At 32.2% G+C, this 25,608-nt stretch overlaps 1 protein-coding gene across 1 annotated transcript in view; it reads right to left on the bottom strand.

The window, feature by feature from the left end:
- Positions 1–2,691: 2,691 nt before the first annotated feature.
- LOC129218861 (paired box protein Pax-1-like) overlaps positions 2,692–25,608 on the bottom strand; it is a 55,265-nt gene continuing 32,348 nt past the window's right edge. The window contains exon 2 of the mRNA XM_054853182.1: positions 2,692–3,548. Coding sequence (XP_054709157.1) covers positions 2,692–3,548 — 857 coding nt within the window. The remainder of the gene's footprint in view (positions 3,549–25,608) is intronic.

Genomic DNA, 25,608 nt, shown 5'->3' with positions numbered 1-25,608 from the left:
TGCTTGTTTTTACTTGGTCCACAAAACCTCTTTGCTGAGCTTTTACTGGGCTCACTAAACCAATTCGAGGTACATGCGGCCTGCTTGCTGGATATTGAGTATCACTGTACAAAGCTGTCTACAACGTGAGCAAGGTTTTAAATGATACCTTATGTATAAGGCAAAATGAAGAAAATCATTGAAGAAAGTTTTTGACTTTTTTTGAAGATTTCCTTCCTTACACATAAACACTTGCTACATTTAATACTAACTGGAACATTTTTATGTTTTTATCGCTCACTCAGAACAGCTTAATTAGCTCATGGTTAAATTGCGCACTCATGCATTCACGTTTTTCCTTCCAAATAAAAAAAAGGCACTTTGTGTAAAATACTCAGAGAATATATGAAGATATTTTTAATTCTCTTTAATATCCTTCGTTAGTGGAAATCGTTTCTGGCACAAAGAAGCTTAAAACTGCGTAACTTCGATTTAAAAAAAAACAGGTGGTTTCTGTCTTAAAGTCTCTATCTTCCATTCATCTTTTTCTGGCGCCATTAGCATATGATAGTAATCAGAGACCAATTATAGCGTTCGCATTACGTTGAAAGGAAATTTAGATGGAAGATCTACAGAGTAATTCATCATCTTTTAAAAGGATTGAACTACCGTTTTCTAAAATGGAGGAAACTTAACTATTTTTTGTTTTATTTTAATTGAAATTTGATGGAAAAGTTTTGAACGATGCTTTCGAAGTATGGTGGGTTTAATCAGTTGTTAATACTGGTCATAAACTTTTATAGAAATTTTTAAGCTTCACCTTTAATTGGAATTCTATTTCGATACTGCGATTATATATATATATATATATATATATATATATATATATATATATATATATATATATATATATATTTAAATAACGATTATAGATATAAAACGTGTTAAGTCATACTTAGATTTTAATGAGGGACGTTTTGTGTATGTATTATCTTTTTTAAAACATTGTCATTGTTTAATGATGTAAATAACAGTTAAAGAAATTTGATTGGTTGACACGCGAAGAAAATATCTAAAACTGAAAGTTACAACTTACTAAATAATAGATATATCTTACTTAACCCGTTTGTTCGAGTGCGACTATTTTGCGTATCTATTTGCACTTTATTTTTGGAATGTTAAACTTTGATTTTTAATTTTCATATATTTGACTATAAGTGACCGCCGCTTATATGAATCATGTTTCTTCTAAAAAGTTTCTATTCAATTAAGCGACGAATTCAATGAAGATGTATTCTGCTGTTTCTGACAATTTGATTCAATTAACCACTGATTCAATTAACCGGCGTCCACTGTATCAACTTTCGAAAAATAAAATGTGCACTTAAAAAGATGTACGTGTTGCAGGTGTGACTGCATGCCACACTCGCAGCACGTAATAATCACTACTTTAAAAAAAAGGGGGGTTAGAAATTTGATACTTTACATAATGATAAATAATGGCTCCTTATATTCAAATATAATAAAATTACAAACCAAAATTCGAAATTCCGAGAGTAAAATGCAAATATATACTCGTTGAGCAAGCTCTAATTTCCCAAAATGCGACAAGTTTCAAAATAGAACACCTTAATTTTAAGTGAGGAAACAATGTTTTCGTTTCACTATCTCTCTACAAAGTAATGTGAGACGTTTTCAGGCTGACGACAACAAGAAAAACGAAGTATTTTGTCTTTTATTGCTAAAAGCTGCAACTTTTAAATTTAATGGTAATGATGCAAGTTGAATGTTACAGATCATGTTTTTCACGAATCTCGTGAAAAGTGACTCAAATTCAAGGAAATAATTGCATTGATAAATAATTTTTTTTGCCAGAAACAACACCAAAAGTACCTATGTGACGACACTTATTAATAGCGAGCTGGGGTTGAATAGTATCATAGATTCCGTATATTTTAGTAGTTAATAGTTTAATTTTTCCTTCAAGGCGTCGTTGCAAACGACGGAAGTGATATTCTGTGAGAAACACTAGTGAGCTAAAGACTGAAAATTTATTTCAGCATACTTACCTACTTACCCTCAACACAAATTATTATTAATATAAAAAAATATCGATCTTAAATATCGAACCGTTAAGTTAGCAATATTGAAATTGTCGTTTTTTTTCCCTACAATAGAATTTGCATCTCTTTCTCTCACTTTCTTTTTTATTCATTTTTTTCCATAAAAAAATGATGTGATCCACTTTTCAACTACTATATTTTTAGATGTATTGCATGATTTTCGAGGAAAAGAGACCGAATATGTAATGAAGAAGAAAAGTAAATAAACTGTATGCTCAATTTAGAAGTTACTTCTATCAATCAATTTCTGAAGTGAACTTAAAACAATCTTATAATGTTGCATTGTATGCTTTTTTTTATGTTTCGTACGGATTCGCTCATAAATATAAATTAATAGCTGTTTGTAACACAATTTTCCTATTGCAACAATTAGTTAGAATTACATCATAGGGAAAATTACCGATTTTAATTAATAGTTACTTAGGTTCAAAAGTGTGATAAAACAATGTGCTAGATATTTTCATTTTCAGTTAATCACTCAACTACATAAAACATATGATTATTTATCCCTTCCATATTGCAGTTCATTAAATAATTTTACTGAAACATTAAACAAAGTTACTTTTGGGCTTTCGTATTCGATGAAGTATCAAAGCGGGCCTGTTGTTGTAGCAAGAGATAAATTTTGGGCTGGTTGAGGAACTGAGGGAACAAATCCTGGAACAGCTGTATTTTGATGATGGTGGTGTCCATGTAAATGGTACATATAGTAGTTGTAATTTTGAGCAGCTTGTGCAACTACGGCGGCAGCAGCATCTGCTGTTGGAAATTGAGCAAACTGACCTCCTGCAGGAACTCCCATGGGTGGTGAAGGTTGGAATCCCATAGAATGCCCTAATAAGTTGGAAACTGAATGAGCGGAAGGCCAAGCTCTTGGAGTCAAAGGGCTTGGAGAAGAGACGTTCACTTTTGTTGCTATTGAGAGCGGAATGTTCGAAGAATGCGCTGGAGAAGGTTGCTGAGCTTGACTTCCATTGCAAGGATAGGGATATATTGCTCCATAAAGGTGGCGAGCAGTTTCTTTGTCCAAACCTCCATAGGTTGTGCTTACTCCGATTTTGTGTCGTAAAATTCTGCTGATGCTACTTACAGATGGTACGTTGCAACTGTCACAAACTCCATCGTCAATCAGTTTATTTCGAATTTCCCAGGCGAAAATGCCTGGATCTTTTTGCTTTAGCTCTCGAATGTAAGACACTACTTTCGGTGTCGTGACACGTGGTTTAGAGCCACCAATAGCACCGGGTAAAATGGATCCAGTTTCGTGATAACGGGCAAGGATTTTTGACACACAGCCGTGTGACACTCTTAATTGTCTTGAAATATCACATGGACGTACTCCTAACTGAGCCAGCTCTACGATCCGGAGACGAATAGCATTTGGGAGCGGCCTTCCGTTAACAAAGACACCTCCAAGTTGATTTACTTCTCCGTAGCATCCGCCCTCTGCAAAAGTAAATAAACATACATAACTTAAGTGTTCACAAACAAGAGTACAGCTTTAAAAAATGGAAATGAAACTTTTCACTACCATTAAAACTCAGCGATAATATTTAGTCACATTTTAGAGAAATGATTTGTCTTATTCAAACTGTATAGCAGGAACTTGAGCGTTTTGAAAATTTATGCAGTCTGGTGAGTTTGCCTTAGAGCATCCTATTTTCAAAAATCAAGTACATTAGTTTCTTTAGTTTAGGTTTAATATAACCATGTCAAAATCTGACTCACTTCAGCTTGAATATTTAAAGCACACAGTTTGAATGTGCCCCTACAGAATCGTTTTCCGTGAAATTAATTACCTTATTTTGCTTGTATTTCATGAAATCACACATAGTCAAATTTATGAAATATAGCGTTCTTGAGACCTTGAAGATATTTAATCCATAGATAAAATAAATTAATGTATTAGAAAAACACACCAGTAGTGGCCAGTACTTCCGAGTGCTTCAATAGTAGCAACTTCAAGGTTCATATTTGAAAAAAATAGGATTCCAATTTTCCCAATGAATTCAAACGTGCAGGAGACCTTGGTAATACCCTCTGCACGTTTGTTGCACTTTTGAATCCATTGAGAAAACTAGAATGCTACTTTTTCAAATATAAACTTTGAAATGCCCACTACTGAAGCATTGGCAGCTACTAGTGTGTTTATCTTGCTGTTGAAAAAAATGGAGAAACACTAACAAAAATGCGCAGAAGCGAAATTAGTTGTGATAAGAACTGTTTATTTTATAAAGATGATGCATAAGCTAATGACAATTTTTGACAGTGAGGAAAAAAAAAAGAAAGTGAACTTTTGAAAGTTTGGTGTAAAACGTATAAAAAGAGAGAGTTAAACCACAGGGTAGGCTTTCACAGAAAAGTTTTTCGAAATCCTGCTGCATAGCAGCGCCTACCAGAGCGACTAGTACCATCTCTTACCCCAAAACAGATGAATTTGTTCTACTATTTGTGTTAGTTACCTCCAAATTTTCAGTTTTTGCACTACTTACACCTCTTTGCTCCTAGGTATTTCACAATCCCGAAACACCTCTTTTTAAACAATCGAAAAATAGAGAAAGTCGACTTTCTACGAAGTCCGCTTTTTATCCAGAAGATGAATGCTCCCAACTCATAAAATAACATAATTATAAGCACCGACATATTTTTTAACTTACACGTTTCACTCCTTTAACAATAAAAATAACCTTTTTTTCTTCGTTCTCCTATCGAGTTTCCGATATTCTGTTATAAAAAAATCTATTAACAGTTGTTGAAAGTGCGCCGAATGCAGCTCCTTCCTCTTCGTAAGTCGCTGATGGTGCTTCATTTTCCAATTAACATAATTTACTGTTCTCGATCTTCAACCCTTTTCTTGAAACTAGTTGCCTTTCCGGAGTTTCTAATTATAAGCCGCAAAGGAGCTTCGCCGTTAGCCGAAGACAACGGCATTTCGCGGAAATTCGGCGGCTCGACATTAACAGTTACAATTCGACTGGAGAGCCGGTAACTAAAGTCTCTTCTGACATATGTCGACTTGACAGAAGGCCTGAGGAACTTTCAAAGAGACGATTATGGTTCCAGTGACTGCAATTCGCCGCCTTGGGAACAGGATTAGGGAAATCTACACGCCCAACTTCCGTGTTATGTTTACTGAAGTTCTTTCTGTAAATTTATTTGTAACACCGAAGTAAAACTGGACTTAGGGGAACTTGAATATTACATTAATTTAGCTGATTTCTGACGTTTCTTTTACTTCAGAAAACCTTCAGAAATAAGTCTGTTGACTTACCTGATAACGTAATAAATCGCCAGTCAAATATGCTCATCACATAAGTGTATGAGAGATAGTTGGTCCACTTCCTGCATCATGAGAGTGTAGGGGGGATTTTTTGCCCGGAGTCTGATGCTCCTACTCCTTTCTACTTGAAATTTAAAATTCGTGTGTCTCATCTTCAGTTTAATAGAATGCACTATGAACGACTTATCATCAATCCCATGTAACAGAGAAGCTAAACTGGATTTAGAAGGACTGGGAAACGGATATTAAATTAATTTTGCAGATTTCTGATTTTTTTTTACATTAGTAAAACCTGACTCTCGTAACTTTAAAGATACTAACTCCAACTGGACTTATAGTGTTTCAACAAAATCCAGTCCACCTGCGGCAAGTTACTAAGTAATTCGCCTGTCAAGTACGATCATCATATAATCGGGGGTATGGTTAGGGATGTTATTTTCCTAGTACCTGTTGCTCCTTTCAGCTTGATATCTGAAACTAATTATCTTTTAATTTATAGGAAACATTAAACTATGAACGATTTATCATTAGTCCGACGAATAAAATAAGTTTTGACAAGAGATTTATATTGTTCTTAATACTATTGCAATACATTTTTAAAATAGGAATTGATGTAAAATTTTCAGCTTGAGCATGGCTGCGGTTTAAAACTATAATTATTTTCTCAGAAAAGATTTCCTCACTTAATTAAACGTTTATAAATGTTCAATGCCACTTTTTACGTTGAACTGAGAAAATAATTAAATTATTAAATCTTTTGAGCCAGAACTGGAAACAAATGAAAACGTGCTTATGTGCAACAATTTATCTTGCATCAAAAAATAAACAAGATTTTTACCAATCCAGACAATCATTCCGTGGGATAAGACAAATGATTGAGACTGACAAATGAGCAAAATAACTCAATATATTTTTTTTTTGCGATCTTATTTTTTTTTTTTGAACCAATTTCCAAAATTCATTTTCATGTGATTTTTCTGTACATTCCAGTTGCGTAATCAATGTGCTTGCCTTAGAGAATAGAAATTATAATGTTCCTTGCGTTTGAATCTAATTAATTAGTTATAGTCAGTTTTGTATTCACTTAATGAAAATCGATTTGCATTCCGAAATTTTATAAAATAAGAAGTACTTTTTTCTATGAAGCTCTTCAAAAGTTCTCAATAAATGAAATAGTTAATAGCTTATGATAGTTGTATATTAATAAATAGATGATCTCTAAGTCTGAAAATAGGAAGAAAGATTGGTATGTGTGTTCAGATACATGTGTTAAAAGTTTTTATTGTAAAATTTATAATATTTTATTGAACTTTATGTTTTCGATACATTTTTAGTAAAGAGGAGAATACAATCTCAGAATAATACGGAGCTAATTCACGCAATGTGTGACATTTCGACTAGAGATAGTAATCACGTGAAAAATAAACTAAAATATAATATTTCACTGAGTTGTTCAATTTCATTTTATCTCCCTAAAAACATTAATTGATGTTATTTTACAACTATTAAACTATTATAAAACATATATATATATATATATATATATATATATATATATATATATATATATATATATATATATATATATATATATATATATATATATATATATATATTAGGGTGGTCCTTATTTATATGGGATTTTTTTTTTTTTTCCGGAATTTAACAAGTGACGCGCCCTAGTTTTGTGACACTATAATAAAAAGTTACGTGTGCAAAATTTGAACTGGATCAGTCAATAATAACACGTGCCCCTAGACCGTTGAACTTTAACACTTTTGATAATTTTCCCACAAATCTTCGAGTTTTTATTTCAGACCCAGTACATCGTTTCTCCTAGGTTTGCAAAATATTTTTACAGTGAGGTATTAATCTTTTTAATTACTTTTTATCATCTAAAGATTTTACGTTGAATAAGAATAAAATAATGCTTTCGAAACATTCCTTAATCGTACACTGTTAAAAATTCAGGAAGATTTTCTGGTTATTGTTACTGTAAAATTGCATCGCTAACGCATCGCTGATATTTACGGTAATTTATACCGGAGAAATAAGCGATCCCAGCGCCAACTGGTTGTTGTGGCCTACCGAGGAAACCGTAAAATTTTACAGTAACATTTTATTTTTACGGTAATAGTTACTGGCAACATGGATGCCAGTAACAATTACCGTAAATTTTCCGGAAAATTTTTAACAGTGTACGCTTTTCTCAATGTATCTCGATAGTGTGTATTTTTTTCCCGATAGTCTTGGACGGTCTGTAAAATCAATTGTTTTTGTAACTCATATTTGGTAAATTAGTTGTGAAATTCTTCGATTAATTGTGCTCCTCTTTCAATTGACTCATTCACAGTTTTCAGTATTTTAACGATCTCTCTTCCCTTTAAATAGCTTCCTTCATTTTGAGTGAATCAGTATCAAATAGGAAAAAATCTTTTAGTATTTGTAACTCATCAAACAGTTTTATTGACACGTAATTGATTCTATAAAGAGGAAGATCTTTACTATGAAAGTACTTCAAATCATCTACTGTAATCTGAAATTTGTTAAACAGTCATCAAACACGTATTCCTTATCACAAGCATTTCTTGGACTAGTCTTTTCCTATCCTCAAAGTTAATCCCTTCATCCAATACGGACAAAGCTACTAGTTTATCCCCTAAATACCATAAGTGATTTATGAATTTTCCAATCACTGCTTCCGCTGCATGTTTCTCGTCATTTTGTACGCTACTAGTTTTTCAGACATATGTTATTATTCAAAGGAGCCTCGATTGGGTTGCTGCGAAAAACCATATCTTCATATAGCATTTAATTGTAAAAGAGTTTTGTAAAACAGCATTGAAGGGCTTCTTTTTATGTAAGGTCAATTTGAATTGTCTCCTAAATATAAAAATTTTCAAACAAAAATTCCTTTTGCCACCCATGTGACTCAGGGATAAGCTCCAGGTTGCCGAAAACATATCCCTGTACGAGGAAATTCACCAGGAAATATTATTACAAGTTACGAGAATTCTCTGTAATCTTTCTCAATTCCGCTTTTTACGAACAATAATATGTCATAAACTTCGTCTTTTAGAATTTAAGTGGTATGTGTACTTGATTGAAATGTTATAAGTTCTGAATGATGGAGATCTTTCCACGAAGTTTTGAAGCGCTTAAATAATTGAATATCTGATCTGGAACTAAGAAAGGCAAGAACTTTTTTAAGGACACACTCTGCAGGACGATTTCAAGTGCATGAGGATGGCAACTCTAAAAAATTGCATGCACAATTTAGACGGTTGGTATTGCAAGTCGTTGTATCAAACACTACAGCTAGAGCAGTTAGCAATAAAGAACTATCATCTAAGATATCATATACAACTGAAGAAATATCTAAGGAATTCCGAGTAGCTGTTCAATATTAGGACTGAAGCTATCACGGTTATCCTGTCGGCGTTCTTTTTCCAGTTACATCTGGATGTAGCTTTGTATCCCAGTCAATAACTACAAAATCTAAATTTAAATTCATGAAATTTAATTTTACCTCTCGAAGATTTTCTCTTGCTCTCTTAAGGAATGTACGTTTGATCACTAGGTCATTTGGATTTAAATTTACTGCATCTACATAGGCTGTAAATAAATGAACAACATCTTTATCCCTAATATGGCATTTGTGTAACTGATGAAAGGCGAGATGATATCAATAGTTGGCAAGCTTTTTTGCATTGTGGTAGACCAGCTGTAGAAAACAGAAGTTCAACAGGTTAGGATACATAGATACCCATTTCGGTTTCTAAATCTTGTGAATCGCAAGAATTTGATGATAATAAAGGATTATGTTCTAAAATAGAAGAAAATTAATTTATAGATTTCTACATTGTTCTGATCTGGATTTTTTTTTTTAAATTTATATTTTAGCTATGTAAAATACAGTATATTTTTATGTTAGGAGTAATCGATGTTTTTTCGAAATTATATTTTAAAAATTAAAAATTGCATAAGCATTTAGGTATGTTTATAACTAAAGAACAGCGAATTAAAATATAATTGTAATTATTTCTATTTATAGCATTGAAACATTGCGACTCTATTTGCCACACCTATTACATACACAGGGAATTTTGTAAATCAACACCCCCAAAGCCTGGAGGAGGCAATTTGTTGTTGTCAAAGATCTTTCATTAGTGGCCTATAGAATCCCTTGTGTCCATCTTGGTGGGAGGAAACGTTCCCCTACCGCTTTGTTGGAACAAGCGCAGAAAAGCGGTACGCTTGACCCAAGACCATTGGTGCACATGTACTCTCTGTAACATGTAAAATTTTTCAGAATGAAAGTGAGAGAATGGTCAGGCTGGAAGTAGCAGCACCTATTGAGGTTCAAAATTACTTTAGATATGAAACGTTAGAATATTTTTAAATAAAAATGAGAAAATCCGCAATTTTTTCTTCGAAACACAAAGAAGGGGGTCCTAGGTGCGCGTGTAAATATTCATGGATTACTTAAAGTTTTTCAAGGATCATTTATTTGTATGATGGAACAAATTGAGGGGGCGTCGCGGAAAATATTTGCAACTTCAAAAATAAGGACCACCCTAATATATATATATATATATATATATATATATATATATATATATATATATATATATATATATATATATATATATATATATATATATATATATATATATATATATATATATATATATATATATATATTACTCGAGGACATGATTTATATTTCTGTTTGAAATAAATTCTGTAAAAGAGCAATTTTTGACATTTATTATTTCTCTGTGTGTGTGTGCTCGAGTTTATTATTTTTATTTTGACTCTTAATACCAAATATATTTATTTTCTTCCTCTGTTCCAAAGTTTTCTGAAAGGCATTTGGTTTCTTTTTTTTTTCCTTTTTGTAACAATTAATTACTTAAGTAGAAAATGAAGAATGTTTTTTATTGTAATACCTTGATGCAGATGAACAAAGCAGAAAGTAACTAATTGGGTCAGAACTTTTAGTTTATTAAAACTTATTTCTAATGAGAATTTCAAAATTTTGAAACTAAATTTTACTTGACGATATAAATTTATTTTTTTCAGGTGAAAAATTGAAAACAATGTAAGAGTGTTAAAAAATGACAAAAAAAAAAAAAAAAAAAAGCTTGTGATTAAAAGATTAAAATCAATATAAAATTTTGAAGAACGTAATCAGAACATGAAGTATTCGTTTTGAAAAAAAAGGAAAAAATGTCATTTTGGAAAAAAAAAACCAGCAACCACAGAAATATTGAGCTAAGAGCGTGGGCGTCAACATCCCAACGGACTGTTAAAAAATGCTAAAAATCCGCTTCATTTCATACCCCGATGATCCCACTACTCACCCCGATATTTATTTTTCAGTCACTTTCTTTGATTTCTGATTAATATGTATGTTATTCAAATATAAATTCAAATGCTGATCATTTCATAACATAATGTAGAAGAGCAAAGCAAAACAATACAAATGAAATCAATACTCTTAGTTTTTAAATAAATTTCCACTTGTATCTAATTGGTAAGCGTACGAAAAAAAGTTCATTTATGCATGTAAAAAATTGCAAATTGTGTATAAATATTAGAAAATGAAACAAGACTTCCAACAATTTATGACTGAAACATCGTAGTTAACGCTGATTGCTTTTGATGATAAGCTTTTTCAAATGTAAGGAAAAAATTACCACTTGCAAAGAAGAATAGGACCCTTGTCATCAATTTACAGGATTGTGGTTAAAATATAATTTTTTTCACGTTCACCGAATAGAAAAGGATTTTGATTACTCAGCAACAAAAATTTTGCTGTATTGTAGCTATTGTAATAAATATGTATCAATCGTTACTTACCTGAATTAACTTAAGAAATACACTTGACAAGATTTTCAACAATATAAATGTTGTTGGAGTATAAGGGTCATTCTCCAGAAAACGTAACTTTTGAACGCAAATATTTTTCAATTTCGAAACCTTTGTTTTCTTTTTTTTATTTTTATTCTTACATGAAAGTGTTACCTACTAGAATTAACCATAAACAGTGGCTCAGCTAAGGTCCAATTATTTCACTTATGAATAAAAAAAATTAAAAAAAATGCCTTGTTCACGAAAATTAAAAGAAGAAAAAAGATTTTAATACTTAAAAATCGAGACCAATTTAATATGAAAATAGAAATTTTGTTAATTGTGCAAACAATCAGCTATTTTAATGATTAAAGGGAACATAATATTAAGCTCTATTAATTAAAGTGCGGCTTAATTAGTAGTTTTAAATGTATGTTAAAAATGTTATTTAGTAAATTTCAGGATATACTAGTACTTTAAAACTTTGGTAGAATGCCTTTTATTGATGTGTTTCCCCTCCATCATTTATTTTCACCTCAGAAATAATGACACTGATAAGGTCTGTCACGGAGGTGAGGAATTTTCCGTTAATATAGGCCTACTATATACATTTTTCAGTTGAAAACTTTTTCTTCGTTGCTAAAATCTGTACATGTTAAGCATACACTTTTTTTTACATTAATATACATCCCTGAAATTCAAGTTCACGGAGGTGAGAAGTTAGAATAACCACACTACGTTTTTAAAGAAAAATCTATCTTCTTGTTTTTCTATAAAAATCTCACAACTTTAACTGTATCTCAAAATAAACAAGGGGGCTCCTTTGTATTATGGAAAATAAAATTTGATGTCATTACTGCCACGTGTTAATGAGGAATGGCATTTTGTGTTTCGGTAACAGAGGTGAGAATTTATTGTGTGACATGACTCCTTGTCCTACTAAAACGAACCAAAACACAAAATTAAAAAAATCAAATATACTTAAACAATTAGTATTTGAGACACTTGTAAAAGAAATAATAAATAAATAAGTATATACTTTTAACTAAGCAAGTTATTAAGCAACATAAACAGTCACACGTGTGTGACATGCCACGAAGTCGAGAATTCACATGTTGTGAACCAAAAATATACTATAATGAAAATTATTGTTAAAAAATTGTTGATAGGTTAAAACAGATATTTTTGATGAAATTAAAAATCATTGTTAAGTGAATTGTTCCTTAACGTTTTTACTGTAAAGGACGTGTGACAGAAAAGTTATTTTTTGAAGAATGACCCATCATAGGGATATTGATTTTGAAATTTATGCTTCAAATGTGCAACTTGGAGAATATTTAAATTGCTTGGAATGTGTACCATGCAGGCATATGTTCTGACGATCCAGAAAATAAAATCTAGATCTTCTATAAAATATACTCAAGAAAATCTGAAGATAGTTGAAAGGCAAGCCTACATTCTAAGAAAACCCTAGATTCCCTTAAAAACGTATTTTCTCAAAAAAATCTGCAAAAGTGCAATCTTAAAAAATCTCTAGCTATTTAAAACAGCTTTTAAACAAGCGTAGGTTTTTCCAGTGTAATGTGAAAAGAAAAAAAAAAGCATTTTTTCCTCCAGACTTTCTCAAAAAACAAGAACCTTAAGAAATGTTCCAAACAACTTGAGATTTTCTCAGGGTTTATTTTATTTTTTATTTATTTATCTATTTATTTTTTTTTTAATTTTTTAAATTTTTTTTTGGGGGGGGGGCGGGGGGGGGATCCGTGGAAACGTAGAGAGTTGTGAAGTTAAATAAATACCTCTGTGCGTGAAAAATAAAATAAAAAATAACAACGTCGAATAGCACAAATTGCAGATTACTGCAGGCACGTGTTTTGGCGTTACAAAAGACGCCCTTTTCAATGCAATAGAAATGAGCATATGAATGAAAAGAGATCCAACAAAATCTTCAACGTTGTTATTTCTTATTTTACTAGAAAGTAGTAATTTGAGTACAGTAAATTATTTACCTCCCGGAAAGATTGTTTTTTCCCTTCCTATTAAATAAGCATCTAAATGGGATGAATGCTGAATTTTATTTGCTATTTCGGATGATGTATTATCTTAATTTTATATGAAATATTTTTTCTTGTGATCCAAATATTCCAATTGCGAATGCTTTCGACTGGCAATCCTGTTTCAAAGCAATGAAAGTCAGCCTGCTATAACAGTTTCTTAAGGGGCGTGACCGATCTTTATGATTTAATAAAATATGAAATCGCTGTCTTAACGGTTATTTTTTAACATAAAAATCCAAATAAGTAATTTCAGTCTTGATACAGGTACTATTTTTAAAGGGTTTGCGTGGAATCGAGAATATTAACAAAATTTAAGTATTGTAATGTCTTAATTAACCTCAAAGTAGTTAAGAGTAAAATGGAGGAAATTACCAAAATTTAATTTCAGTCACTAATGTTACCTCTAATCCTCAATATCTCTATTTTAAGCTGCCTCATATTGTAATAGTTTTATTGTACTTGGCGGTATAAAACAAAAGAAAAACGCCTAAAATATGGTATAGGCATTCAAAATTAAAAAATAGTTATCACTAAATCAATTTAAAATGGATTATTATCCTGTTTTAATGCTATCCTGGCATTTTAGGGTGGATTTGAGCTACGCCAGAAATGGGACAAAATGAAGTTTTTTAATAAAAGTACTTTTAATAAAAGTAGTAAACGTCTTCAAAAGCAGTTTCAAAAGCATCTACTTCAGAATTATTGAATAATGCAATGAGTTACGTACAATTTTTCCCCAACTTGGTTTTCTAAAATGAATAGCGGAAAACTTATTTTATAACCTCACCAGGAGAGTGTGGCACTGGTCATCTAGTTTTTTTCCTAAGTCAAATATATCAAAACATTTGAAGTGACGCAAAATTAAATGCTCAAAGGCACTCCAAATGACTATGTTCGACTTCAATGCTGCATTTTTGGGGGGTAGAAACGTTTGAATGCGGGTGAAAAGACACCCAGAAGATTGCGCAACCCTATACTACTGGCAATCCTTTTGTCGCCCGTCTTCTTGCAAGCAGAGGCTTCACAAGTATCGTAATAAATAAATAGTTTACCGCGCTACTTTTCGAGCCCGAACAAAGAGCACCCAAATCACTTAACACGAAGTATCATATCTTTACACCCGGTAAGCCGCAAACACCTCGGTCGTTTGCACAGCTCCTAGTTCATCAGCGACCGCATAAAGTGTTCCCTGTTCCTGTTTCGTCACGCAAGCTGGATCCCCTCAAAGCTCCGCCCTGTTCGCAGCCATTTCAAAAGGCACCGCCGAACGCCCTCCTTATAGGCCACGCTCAATGCCAACACTCTACCCCTGCGAATAAAAACTCTCCCATTTATCGGATTTATGAATCGCTAGACGAGCTCGGCTCGAATCCCGATCCAGGAAGTTTAAGGGTGGACGGAAAAGTTTTCTTTTTCCGTTTGTCTCCTTTCGCTCCCCCCTTTCCTTTTTTTCGGGTTTTGGTAGTCAGCCAAAGTAGTTGAAGTTTACCTTCACTGCGGTTGATAGGAAAAGGGAAGAAGTTGTTTGTTGGGGTGAGGTAGCTTTTCTTATTTTGAATGACACAGCGAAGCAGTTTGTTTAGCGTTGAGTAACTATCCCTAGATGCATTTAACGAAACACAGATAACATTCACTTAGCTCAGACAATCGTTGCAGGCGGTAAGAAATATCAGACGCACGACACACCACGGAATGTTCCAATTTTTAGAGTGTCTACTAATATATATATAATATATATATATATATATATATATATATATATATATATATATATATATATATATATATATATATATATATATATATATATATATATATATATAGTGTGTGTGTGTTTTAATTATCGCAATAGTTCTTAGACATAAATCTATAGACTGTTATGTACCGTCAAAACATAAGAAAAGAGAAGAGGCACGAAGGAAGTTTGGAGTGAATGAAAAATCATCCTCCACCTAAAAATAATCAGTTAAGGCTCATATTCACTTGTCCTCATCAGATCTTTGACTTCCCAACAACTGCAAGTGTCTGCATAGCAATTTTGTAAATATTTCAGTCGAAGAAACATTAAACTTCATTTGGTCCAATGAGCTGAAATTTCAATTTTGATTTTTAAAAATATATAACAGTCCAGTTAACGGAGAGGAGAAAAAGAAATGAAAACAATACAACTTGCAAAACTACAAACCACAAAATACTGTAAACTTATCACACAACTTAAGCAAGAGTAGAAAAATGCCCTATTGCTTGAATTGTTCATTGAGTTACGTAAAAAATACCTAACGTAAGCATTTAAAAAATATTTTATTTTTTTCTCACAAAAATTAAAAAAATTTGAATTTTTTAATGTGCTTGCTTGATTTCAATGTATCTCACACAGTCATCGTCTTCGGAATATGATAGATTCAATGCCAAAAAACAGAATCAGTATTGTTTTGGGTGTCGACATATTGCTTCAGTTTTTAAGGCGAGTAAAATTTTAGCCTATTTCAGTACAAGAGACATGGCTAATGCAGCGTTAGAGGGTCTCATGTTTACTAAAAATGTCCTTGCAAGAAAACGAGAATTTCTATACCAATCTTGAATCGTGGTTCCTCAATTCCTTTGCACTCACTTCCATCATAGATCAGAACACTCTCGGTGACAATTCATTGTAAATCAAATGTCAGTTTAAAGCATTCTCGATTCCTTTCCCATGCAATGCCGCGATATTTGTCACATTAAATAGGGATAACTAACAAAGCAGGAGCGTATATAGGACTCTATTTGAGGAGGGACAAAAGCCAAACATTTGAGAACTTTCAAAATTTAAGTTTGAAAATATTAAAAATCTTATTCACAATAAATAGTTTGAAATATTTTTCTGAGGTTACTGAACTTTTGGAAGTTTATTTAACTTTAAACACTGATATACTATAATTATGATGTGATTATTCTTTTAAATGGTACCTAACTAAATATTTTTTTTTAACCACCAAAGATGTTTTATTGAACTCATTTATAATATGTTTTTCATTTTATACTTTGTTTTAAATTTTTTTTCAATACTTTTAATTTTAAAAGTATATTTTGTTCAATATTACAATTGCGTACATTTATTGCGGCATAGATGATATATTTTTTGCTCATGTGTTATGGGATATTTTGAGTGTTCGAATTTATTATTGTTCGTTTCGTATGATAATTAGTGCAAATATAAATTTTGAAAATATCGCCTTTTTTTTTTTTCTTTTTTTTACGAAACCAGAACTTTAATGAACATGGAGCAATCAAATACGAAGCATAAAAATTCGAAAAGAGAGAAAAGAACTTTTCAAAATGAATGAATAAATAAATAACACAATATAGGTTTGGACCACCCTTAAATTGGCATCTAACCAGTACCATTCAAGTAATAGGTACGTTGAACTGTGAGGTGAAATGAAGTGAAATGTAATCCTTGACTGAAAAACTTTATCAAAAACATTTTTTGTAATTTATGCCTCACTCTGAAAAAACTTTTGGATACCTGAACAATATTCGTAATTTACCAGTCATTAGCTACCTGTTAGACATTTGTCTCTAAATATGGAGAATTAAAAAATCAAGAAATACCATTGAAGCCATCTGCTTTACTTATACTAAATTCGATTTACCTTGCTTATTAGGCTTTGGCTTAAAAAAAAAAAAAAAAAAAAAAAAAAAAAAAAAAAAAACTTTTTAGCAATTGAAACCGAAACTTTTACTTACTGTGTTCTGCCTTTCACTATATGATCTTTCGCGTGTGTAACATGAGTGCACTACTTCGATAGGTTAGTATCGAAGTAACAACATCGATTAACTCTCGATAACTCTCGCAAATAAATACCACAAATGGCTAAATGTGCTTGTATTCTCATTGATAGTTAAATAAATTTCAAAACTGAATGAAAATACAAAAAAAAGTAAAAAAATAATAATAATAAAGAGAAAAAAATATAAATAAAAAAGGAAAATATAAGAAAATATATATTCTTACCTTAAAATGCTTTGTAAAATGACATGTTTACTGCTTAGGTTAAAATGTGTTACATAAGAGATAACGAGACTAGGGTCTGCATTCATCAAATAATAAATAAATTAAACGAAAAGCGGTGGAAATGGTAAACTAACTGTAATTAAAACTACTCAATAACAAAAAAGATGAGATTTGATGAAACAAAGGTGGCTTCTTTATTTGAGAAAGCACAATATTTAAAAATTTTAATTACAGCCAGTAAAGAGATTGAGAGTAGAGATTTAAAGTTGAGATACTTCTAATCGAAGAAGAATTGTTTAACCATATCACAGGCAATACATTTAACCGGATCACAAGCGATTGAGAAAGATCAAAAGATCATGTCTTAAATAAAGTTAATTGTCGAGGACAAATGGAGTGCCCAAAGTAAAGAACGAAATCACTATCATAGAAATCTATAATTCAAAAATATCTGGTATTCAAATAAATAAATAAATAAAGTAAAGTAAAAAAATAAACTTTAGTTATCAAACGAGTTATATTTCTTTGGAGAAATTATCTAGTACAAAATTAGGAAATCGTTACAACATGAATAATCATATGACTAAAATTCTTGAACCCATCAATATAAGCTAATTGTGAAGATGTCAAAGGTTTGTATTTATCCGCCTTCTTGTTGAACTCCTTGCACCCGCCATCTTACAATAATTACTGTTATCAAAGCGACTATGGAAGATGAATTGAAAGATCTGGAAGCAAACAGGTGTAACAGCCAAAATTTAAATAATGGAGATAACTTTACACCGTTCCCAAAAAGTGTTTTCGATGTAAACCCCATCCATTTGAAAAAAAAAAAAAAATACATAAATAGTTTCACTTTTAATTTAAGCTAAACAAAGACTTCCTAGACATGAACATTTCCCCCCAAAAATTTGCATTGGTTTATGATGAATTTTTTGCTCCAGTTGTTACATAATACAACGAGAAAAGCTTTCTAAGCAAAGTTTAAAAATAAACCACATTTACGAAAGATTCGCGGGTGCTTAAAACTAGTCTGCATGTGGTTAGCAGAAGGATACGTAAACCCGGAAGAAGGAAACAAGCTTATAACTAATTGAATATTTTCATATATTTAGAAGCTTGGTAAAAGAAAATGTAACTTTTTAGCAAAAGTAGACTTTGTTAACAGCACTGCGGACAAACGTCAAAGGTGTACACATGATGTATAACTGCATATTGAAGATGTTCTGATAATAAATAAAATGCTTAACTTCGTGCGAAAAAATAAAAATAAAATCAGCGTTATTAAAGCACAAAATGAAGATAACATGCAAGAGTTTCAGGGCCGGAAAAAGTCTCCTTTTCACTGTAGCAGTCACCAAAGAAGTCACTGGCGTATGCAATAATTTTTCAATATCGCGCTTTAAAAATATTAATTTTATCAATTTGTGATATTTCGATGCTCGGAAAATATTAGTAATTTAGGGTTGACCGACCAGTGAGTGAACACCACTCAATGCTATCTTTATGTATGTAAAATAAGTTTTACATACATAAAGTTAATAAGCATAAAGAAAAAATATGTGTGTCTTTTATGGGGAAAACCGTAATGAACAAACATAAAATTACATCAAAGTCATTCTCTGACTGTTCATAAACATTATATTTCCTCAAATAAATTGAAAAAAAATGCCTTTTTTTTATAGGAGAATTTTACACAAAAGCACATTTTTTACTACATATTTCAACTCAGAAAAGTGTGCAAATCATGTTATAGAAATGTGTGCGAAACACGTTTTAAAAATGATCTACAACGAAAATTTCATAAATATAAAACTAAGAATTTCTTTACGAATGAGATTTTTCTCTTCGGGAAAAAAGAAAAACAGAAAGAAAGAAATTACTACTTTTTACTGCATTTTCTTATAATAAAATTTAAAATGAAACTTTGTGATTTATTTTTAGGGTCCTTAACTTTCTATTTCGTAAATTTTACTTGGTGCGATGAGAAATTTCTCTACAGATAAAAAGTTTAAGGAACCCGTGACGTATTAAATAGGTGCGTTTCTAGCAGTTTTGAAATTTCAGCTTCTGAACCATTTAAGCAGTTTAAAATAATGAAAATGAAAAAAAAAAAAAAAAAAAGGAAGAAGACATCTATCTTTCGAATACTAAACAGATGGTCTCTGAAAATAAGTTCAATTCGTTTGAGCAAATGAGACATTTTTACGCATATTTTCACTATATTCGAGGAATTTGAAACTCTGGCTTTTAATTTTAATATCTTCGAATAAAAGGAATCATTATGTTTCATAATATGAAGTATCAACTTTGTAAGCAGTTTTCTTGTACACGTTACGGGCATGATTGTACGGTCACGCCCGTAACATCATAATTTCATAATGGTTCTTTTTGTTAAAAATAGTAAAACTAAAAGGTGAAGTTTAAAATTCTGGGAATAAGGAGAAAATATATGCGTAAAAATGCCTCATTTGTTCAAATGGATTGAGCAATAAAGAAAAAGCGAGTTTTTCAAAGAGGAGTTTTGGCATGTATGGAAATGGGAGGAGTTAGCTTTGTTATTCAAATAGATGAAGATAATATATGGCATCAGCAGCTATTCTAGATGTTTCTGCTGAAAAGTTTAATTTTGTTTCTGCTGGAAAGTGTTAAATTTTCTTTACACAGTTTAAAATCAAAATGTGTAATTGCTCATACATATTCAGTAATATCCACCCTGCGGGCTTGAAAAGTTAGATTGGAATTCTCAGAACACATAGAAAATGTTCAAAAATTTTTTTTATAGTAACAACAACCAGGATCGGATACAGACTACCATTTTAGTGGAGGGTTATGCTGAAGAATGATCCCCCCCCCCCCCTCTCCCCAATGAACGAAGTTACCGTTTTGGGCACGAAAAATTTCTGAAATGGATTGGGCGTCAGTAAAAAGCGTCAAATTGACTAGGAATGAGGCCTTTTAGTTAAGAATAAATGTTACTAATTAACTGACTGCAAAAAAGGAGGTTATGAATTCGTCTTACGGCTTTTTATGTATGTTTTCGCATTACTCCAAGGATACTGGACCGACTTGAAAAATTCTTTTTTGTTTGGAAAGGTATACTTCTCAGATGGGCCCATGCAAATTTTGTCTGGATCCGATGAGGGGTCTCGGAGAAATCTAACAAAACTTTAAGTTTCATACGTTGTGGCTACGTAGACCAGCTTTCGTCAGCTGCGCGAAACGTCACAGGTCATGTGGTTTTGGCGTGAACGATGCATTTTTTCAATGGAAGAATCTTGTCTTGAACAATATTTAATTCTCACGCATCGGAATGTTTGATTTTCACTGCGCCGCCTGTTAATTTTAACAATAGTCTTGCTAATGTATTTATTACTCATGTAGCAAATCAGTAAATTAAATGTATTTTGCTACGAAAATAGTTGAATTAATTTATTTCATATAAAAACTTTTTTGCTAATAAATAACTTCATTTAGTCATTAAAGCTTTTTTTTTTTACTATTTCAGTTTTCAAAAAAAAAAAAAATGTTCAATTCAAGGGGAACTGAAGACGAAAATACCTCCCCTACCCCCCGCTCCCTCCAACTATTAAATTTCTGTCCCTTAATAAATATATCGTAACTGGTGCCCGATTTCTGAAGTTTGACAAGTATTCTAGATTTAATATTTTATGACGCCGTTAGTTTAATTTACAGTTATGGCAATATTAATTAACGGACTTCGTTGGAATATTTTTATGTACTATGCTCCCCGATTACTAGAAGACGCCAGACCGATTAGGAAAATTCTTTTTCTGTTTAAAATGGTATACTTCACCCAGTCGTCTGATGGTCTTTAAATCCGGGTATGAGGGATCCTGGAGAAATCGAGGGAACTCTTCAAATTTCACACTCGCGTTTTGTTGTTTGTAAATTCATAGCGTCTCACTTAGTGAAATAATTTTTATGTTTTTTTTTTTTTTTTTTTTTTTTTTTTTTTTTTTTTTTTTTTTTAATGGACAGGAGTGATGTAACTTAGGTCCCAAACCTTTGCTTCACCATGTTTGTTCTTAAGAAAAAAGTAACGGACAAAACACAATAAACTTCATTTAATTTCAGTATTAAACGATTAAACATAAAATCCATTGTTAAAGAAAGTGACATAAAACAAAGGTACTTTCTTTACTCAGTGTTAAAGAATTACTGTAAAGCACTAATATTAATCAGGGGTGCCTTCTTAAGGGCGGGGGGGGGGGTGTTTCCCTTTTTAGGGGGCTCTTGCTTTGGGGGAGTACCCCCCTAAATATTTCATTCGTATTAATCATTAGTAGTCATATCGTAAATTTTGAATAAAGACTCCTCTGAAGCAAAAAGGATTCATTTAGTATCATTGCTCCAGTAGTATTTTGATCTTCATATATATGTTACGGGAAAAGCCCGAAGTTCGGCCAGTTCGCGAATCGGCCAAAGCCCGAAAAACTTGCAATTAATATTGTATTTTCTACTTTGACTGACCATTTCGCGAAGTGGCCGGGTATCCTTGGCTAAAGTCCAAAATGATTATGATAGATTTAAGATTGACAGGTAGACGACACATCTGTCACATCCAATGGGGCGGCGCGGCTTACAAGTGGTAGAAACTAGAAAAGAGGGTGCCCCAGGGCCACCGAGAGCCAAAACGAGCCCCTTGTCATTTTCGTCTCTCATCCCGCCTCCCCCAATGAAATCAGTCAACTTTATTCTACTTTGATTTCGAGTCGGGACCATGGAGATATAAGACCCGTCTCCATGGTCGGGACCCTAGTTTCCGACTAGGCTGACATGATGGCATCTCGTCGGGCTTAAATGGTGCTACCACGTCAATGTGAAGGTCCCGCCATTTTATTCAAAACTTCGATCTCGTTTTTCTTGCCGTTAGTTCTTCGACTAAGACTTTGGTTATTTTGTTAATCCACGGGGGTCACCCTCCATTTTGTGAGAAAAAATAAGCATACGCTTTACTCCTTTTCCCTCTTGCGTACATAACATTTTATGACATTTTGTACGTCACAGGATGCTCTTTCCCCAAGTTTTTTGTTGCTGCACTGAAGTTTTGTGACCCCTCTCCTCTTGTCAGAGAAAATTAGCAACCCTTGGTCTCCCCTTTCTGCTTGAATAATACTTGACCGGTCTCAGCTGAGGTTAAGCCTAAGGCAGTGTTTCTCCATCTTTCAGTGTTTGTGACATAAATTTTAAATTTTAATTTCATTCCGAAACCAAACCTAATGACAAGTAAGGAATTTAGTGTGTGCTCCCCTCCCCATAATTCTATTTAAAATTCCTCTACCACCCGAATATTAACAAAACCACATCTCAGAGAAAATCTTCAAGCCAAAATAAATCTTGACTAAAAAATTAGCTATAAAGTAGTGATAAAAATCCAAATATAGCAACTTAATCGTTGATAACACAAGTTTTGGAAGTGACTTATTGCACGAATAATATAGACTTGTTTCCATTTAGAAATTAATTTGTCATTTCCGAATTTTTTTCTTGAAATTTACTTTTTTGGAAGCAGAAAGTTTGAGATTTGAGAAGCTACAAATGTTATTTTTCTTTTTTTTTTTTCTGTTTGCAGCTGTGTAGAATCGACAATTTAAAAACAAGGTAGCGAAGAGGAGAAATTTAGCATGTTAAGCGATTAGTCTGTACCCACAGGCTATTCATACAGTTGCGTTGGTGCGATAAGTCATTTAGAAAATTATGAGAGTACTTTTATTAATTACGAGCTATACCCGCATGACGATGACCGTGCTAAGAACTTAAAGGAAGATACTTGAATAAATTAAAATTCTCCCCCCCCCCCTCCTCTGCAACAAAATAAGCATTTTCTTATGCTAAAAGGCGTGCACTCTTCAAGAACATCTAGGGAAAAAAACTGCAATTTAAAATATTTCGCTAAATGAAAAATACATTAAATTACATAAACAGTTGCTTTAAAATGTAAAATGATGAAAAAACTCTGTAGTTTTTTCTCCAAACTCGCCAAGTAACCACGCTACCATAACCCATTCGATTAGCGAGCAAAACGAACTCCGATCGATTAGCCATACAACCTTTTCTACGAAAGCGTTTAAACGGTAAACCGCTCTCTCGCCTTCCTCGCAGAGAAGGTTATTAAAAACACGTTATACCTAGAACCAAAGGAGAATCTCGCTCCTCCATCCCCCGTAGAAAAAAAGAATTTAGCTGAAATACGCAAAGCAATTTAAAAAAAAAAAAAGATCGTTCCGCATCCTTAAGAAGAAAAAGTTTTGAATACATTGCAAATACAGCAAGACGAAAAGAAAATAAAAAAAAATACTTACAATAAATTTAACCCAAAATAAATGCAGTAAAACGTGCGTGAAAGCGTTTGAAAAAAAAAAGAAGAATAATAATTAAAATAGATATTATGACAATAAGAACAAGCTTTTCTAAATGTTAAAAAAAAGTAAGAAGCATTGCTTAATTTTCTAGATTGCTTTCTCTTAAGAAATATTGATTCATAAAAATTGGAACTGTTTTACAATAGAAAAAAACAATACTAAAAGTAAATTAAAATAAATATAATGACATTTAAGTATAAATCATTAACAAGGACATGTTGTTGGGGAATTTCGACAAAAAGCAGCATTAAAGAAATATGTCTTTATATAATATTAACAACACAACTATTTTTTCTTTATATTTGTCTTGATGAGCCCTTATTATTGAGGCTTTGCAAAATAATTTTAAAAATTTTGAAGCGATATTTCTTGGTACAATGTGATCTGGGATCTTTAAAATTAAGTCTATGGAGCAGAAAAATATACTGTCGACCGTCTTTATTTCTTTAATTCAATTTACCTTTGTATTCGCACACTTTACACAACGCATTTATTTAAGATATAATTCGCTCATTTGAAGAGCGCGAAGGAATATTCTATACGCTATCACGTTGTTACATCATGTATTGTCACTGAATAATATCTATTATAGCTTTAATATAAAAACAGAATAACACGAGATCATATTTTTATAGATAATGGGCTTATTTTTAACACAGAGGTATCTCTTATATTTGAACTCGTTTCTGAAACAAGTGTACTTCATGAAAAAAACAGTGCACAGAAGTACTCATTTTAAAATGCTGCATTTTAACAGTGCAACACAATCTGCTCTTGATTTTCCTCTTCGTACTTTGGCCAATCGTCCATAGCCACTTCGCGAATTGGCCGGCCAAAGCCCGAAATGAAGAAAATTTCGGGCTTTGGCCGGTAAGTTTTCAGCAATGTTGGCCAGTTCGCGAATTGGCAGCCCAATTCGCGAACTGGCCGATTTCGGGCTTTGGCCGTAACATATACAACATCACAGTAGATACTCTGTTTCTAGTGTCGTGTTTATGTATAACGATGCCAAGTCCCCAAGTAAAGAGAAATGAGACTTTTTTTCACGAGTTACGTGATACGTATTATTGTGGAATATAAAATAGTTAGGAAAACCATTGACATTTAAATGGTTCTAACTAAATTAGCGCACAAATAAATCCTGGAGAAAAACAAAGATCATTTTTTAGTGCCAATCGTATAAAATGTTATGCGCATTAAGAATTTTTCTTTTTTTAACCGACTTCAAAAAAGACGTTCTCAATTCGTCAATCTTTTTATGTATGTCCCCCGTAAACTCAAACACGCATAGACCAATTTGGAAAATTATTTTTTTTTCTCGTTTGAAAAGGTATATACTTCCCAAGTGATCCCATGGTCATCAGGTCAGTATCTGAAGATGGGATCCTTGGAAAAATTAAGAAAACTCTTCAAATTCTATGGGCAAAGTTAAAGCGATTTCTGTTGTTTTTTAGTGACTCGTTATTTTTTTTCGGAAAGCATACTTTGATAAAGTCAAACTGATGATGAAGACAATTTTTTTTTGTTAATAATTGCGCATTTGAAAAAGCCTTTCTTCACAGTCTTCGGAAGTCTCCGAGACGCTGTGCTCTATTTATTTCTCAATTTTGCTCATCTTAGCTGTTTTTAGACTTCTGCGCTCGGCGCTTTCCCACTCGAGATGTACGTAAGGAATATATATACTCTACCTTACGTATTTATTTTATATTTATACCACTAAAAAGCAAAAAAATAAACTATTTTCAAATAAAAAAAGAACCGACTTTAAAAAAAAGAGGAACTAAAAAGTAAAAAATAATTGGTCATACTAACATACGATCTCCTACTCAAACGTATAAATCAAATTTATTTTACAATTCCTGTACAAAATCAACTAAACACCCAATTATAAAATTAACACTGATTTTAATTACTATACGATAAATTATTTTAA

Source organism: Uloborus diversus, chromosome 3, assembly GCF_026930045.1.
Source record: "Uloborus diversus isolate 005 chromosome 3, Udiv.v.3.1, whole genome shotgun sequence".
Lineage (NCBI taxonomy): Eukaryota > Metazoa > Arthropoda > Arachnida > Araneae > Uloboridae > Uloborus > Uloborus diversus.
This window is presented reverse-complemented; position numbering and strand designations above follow the sequence as displayed.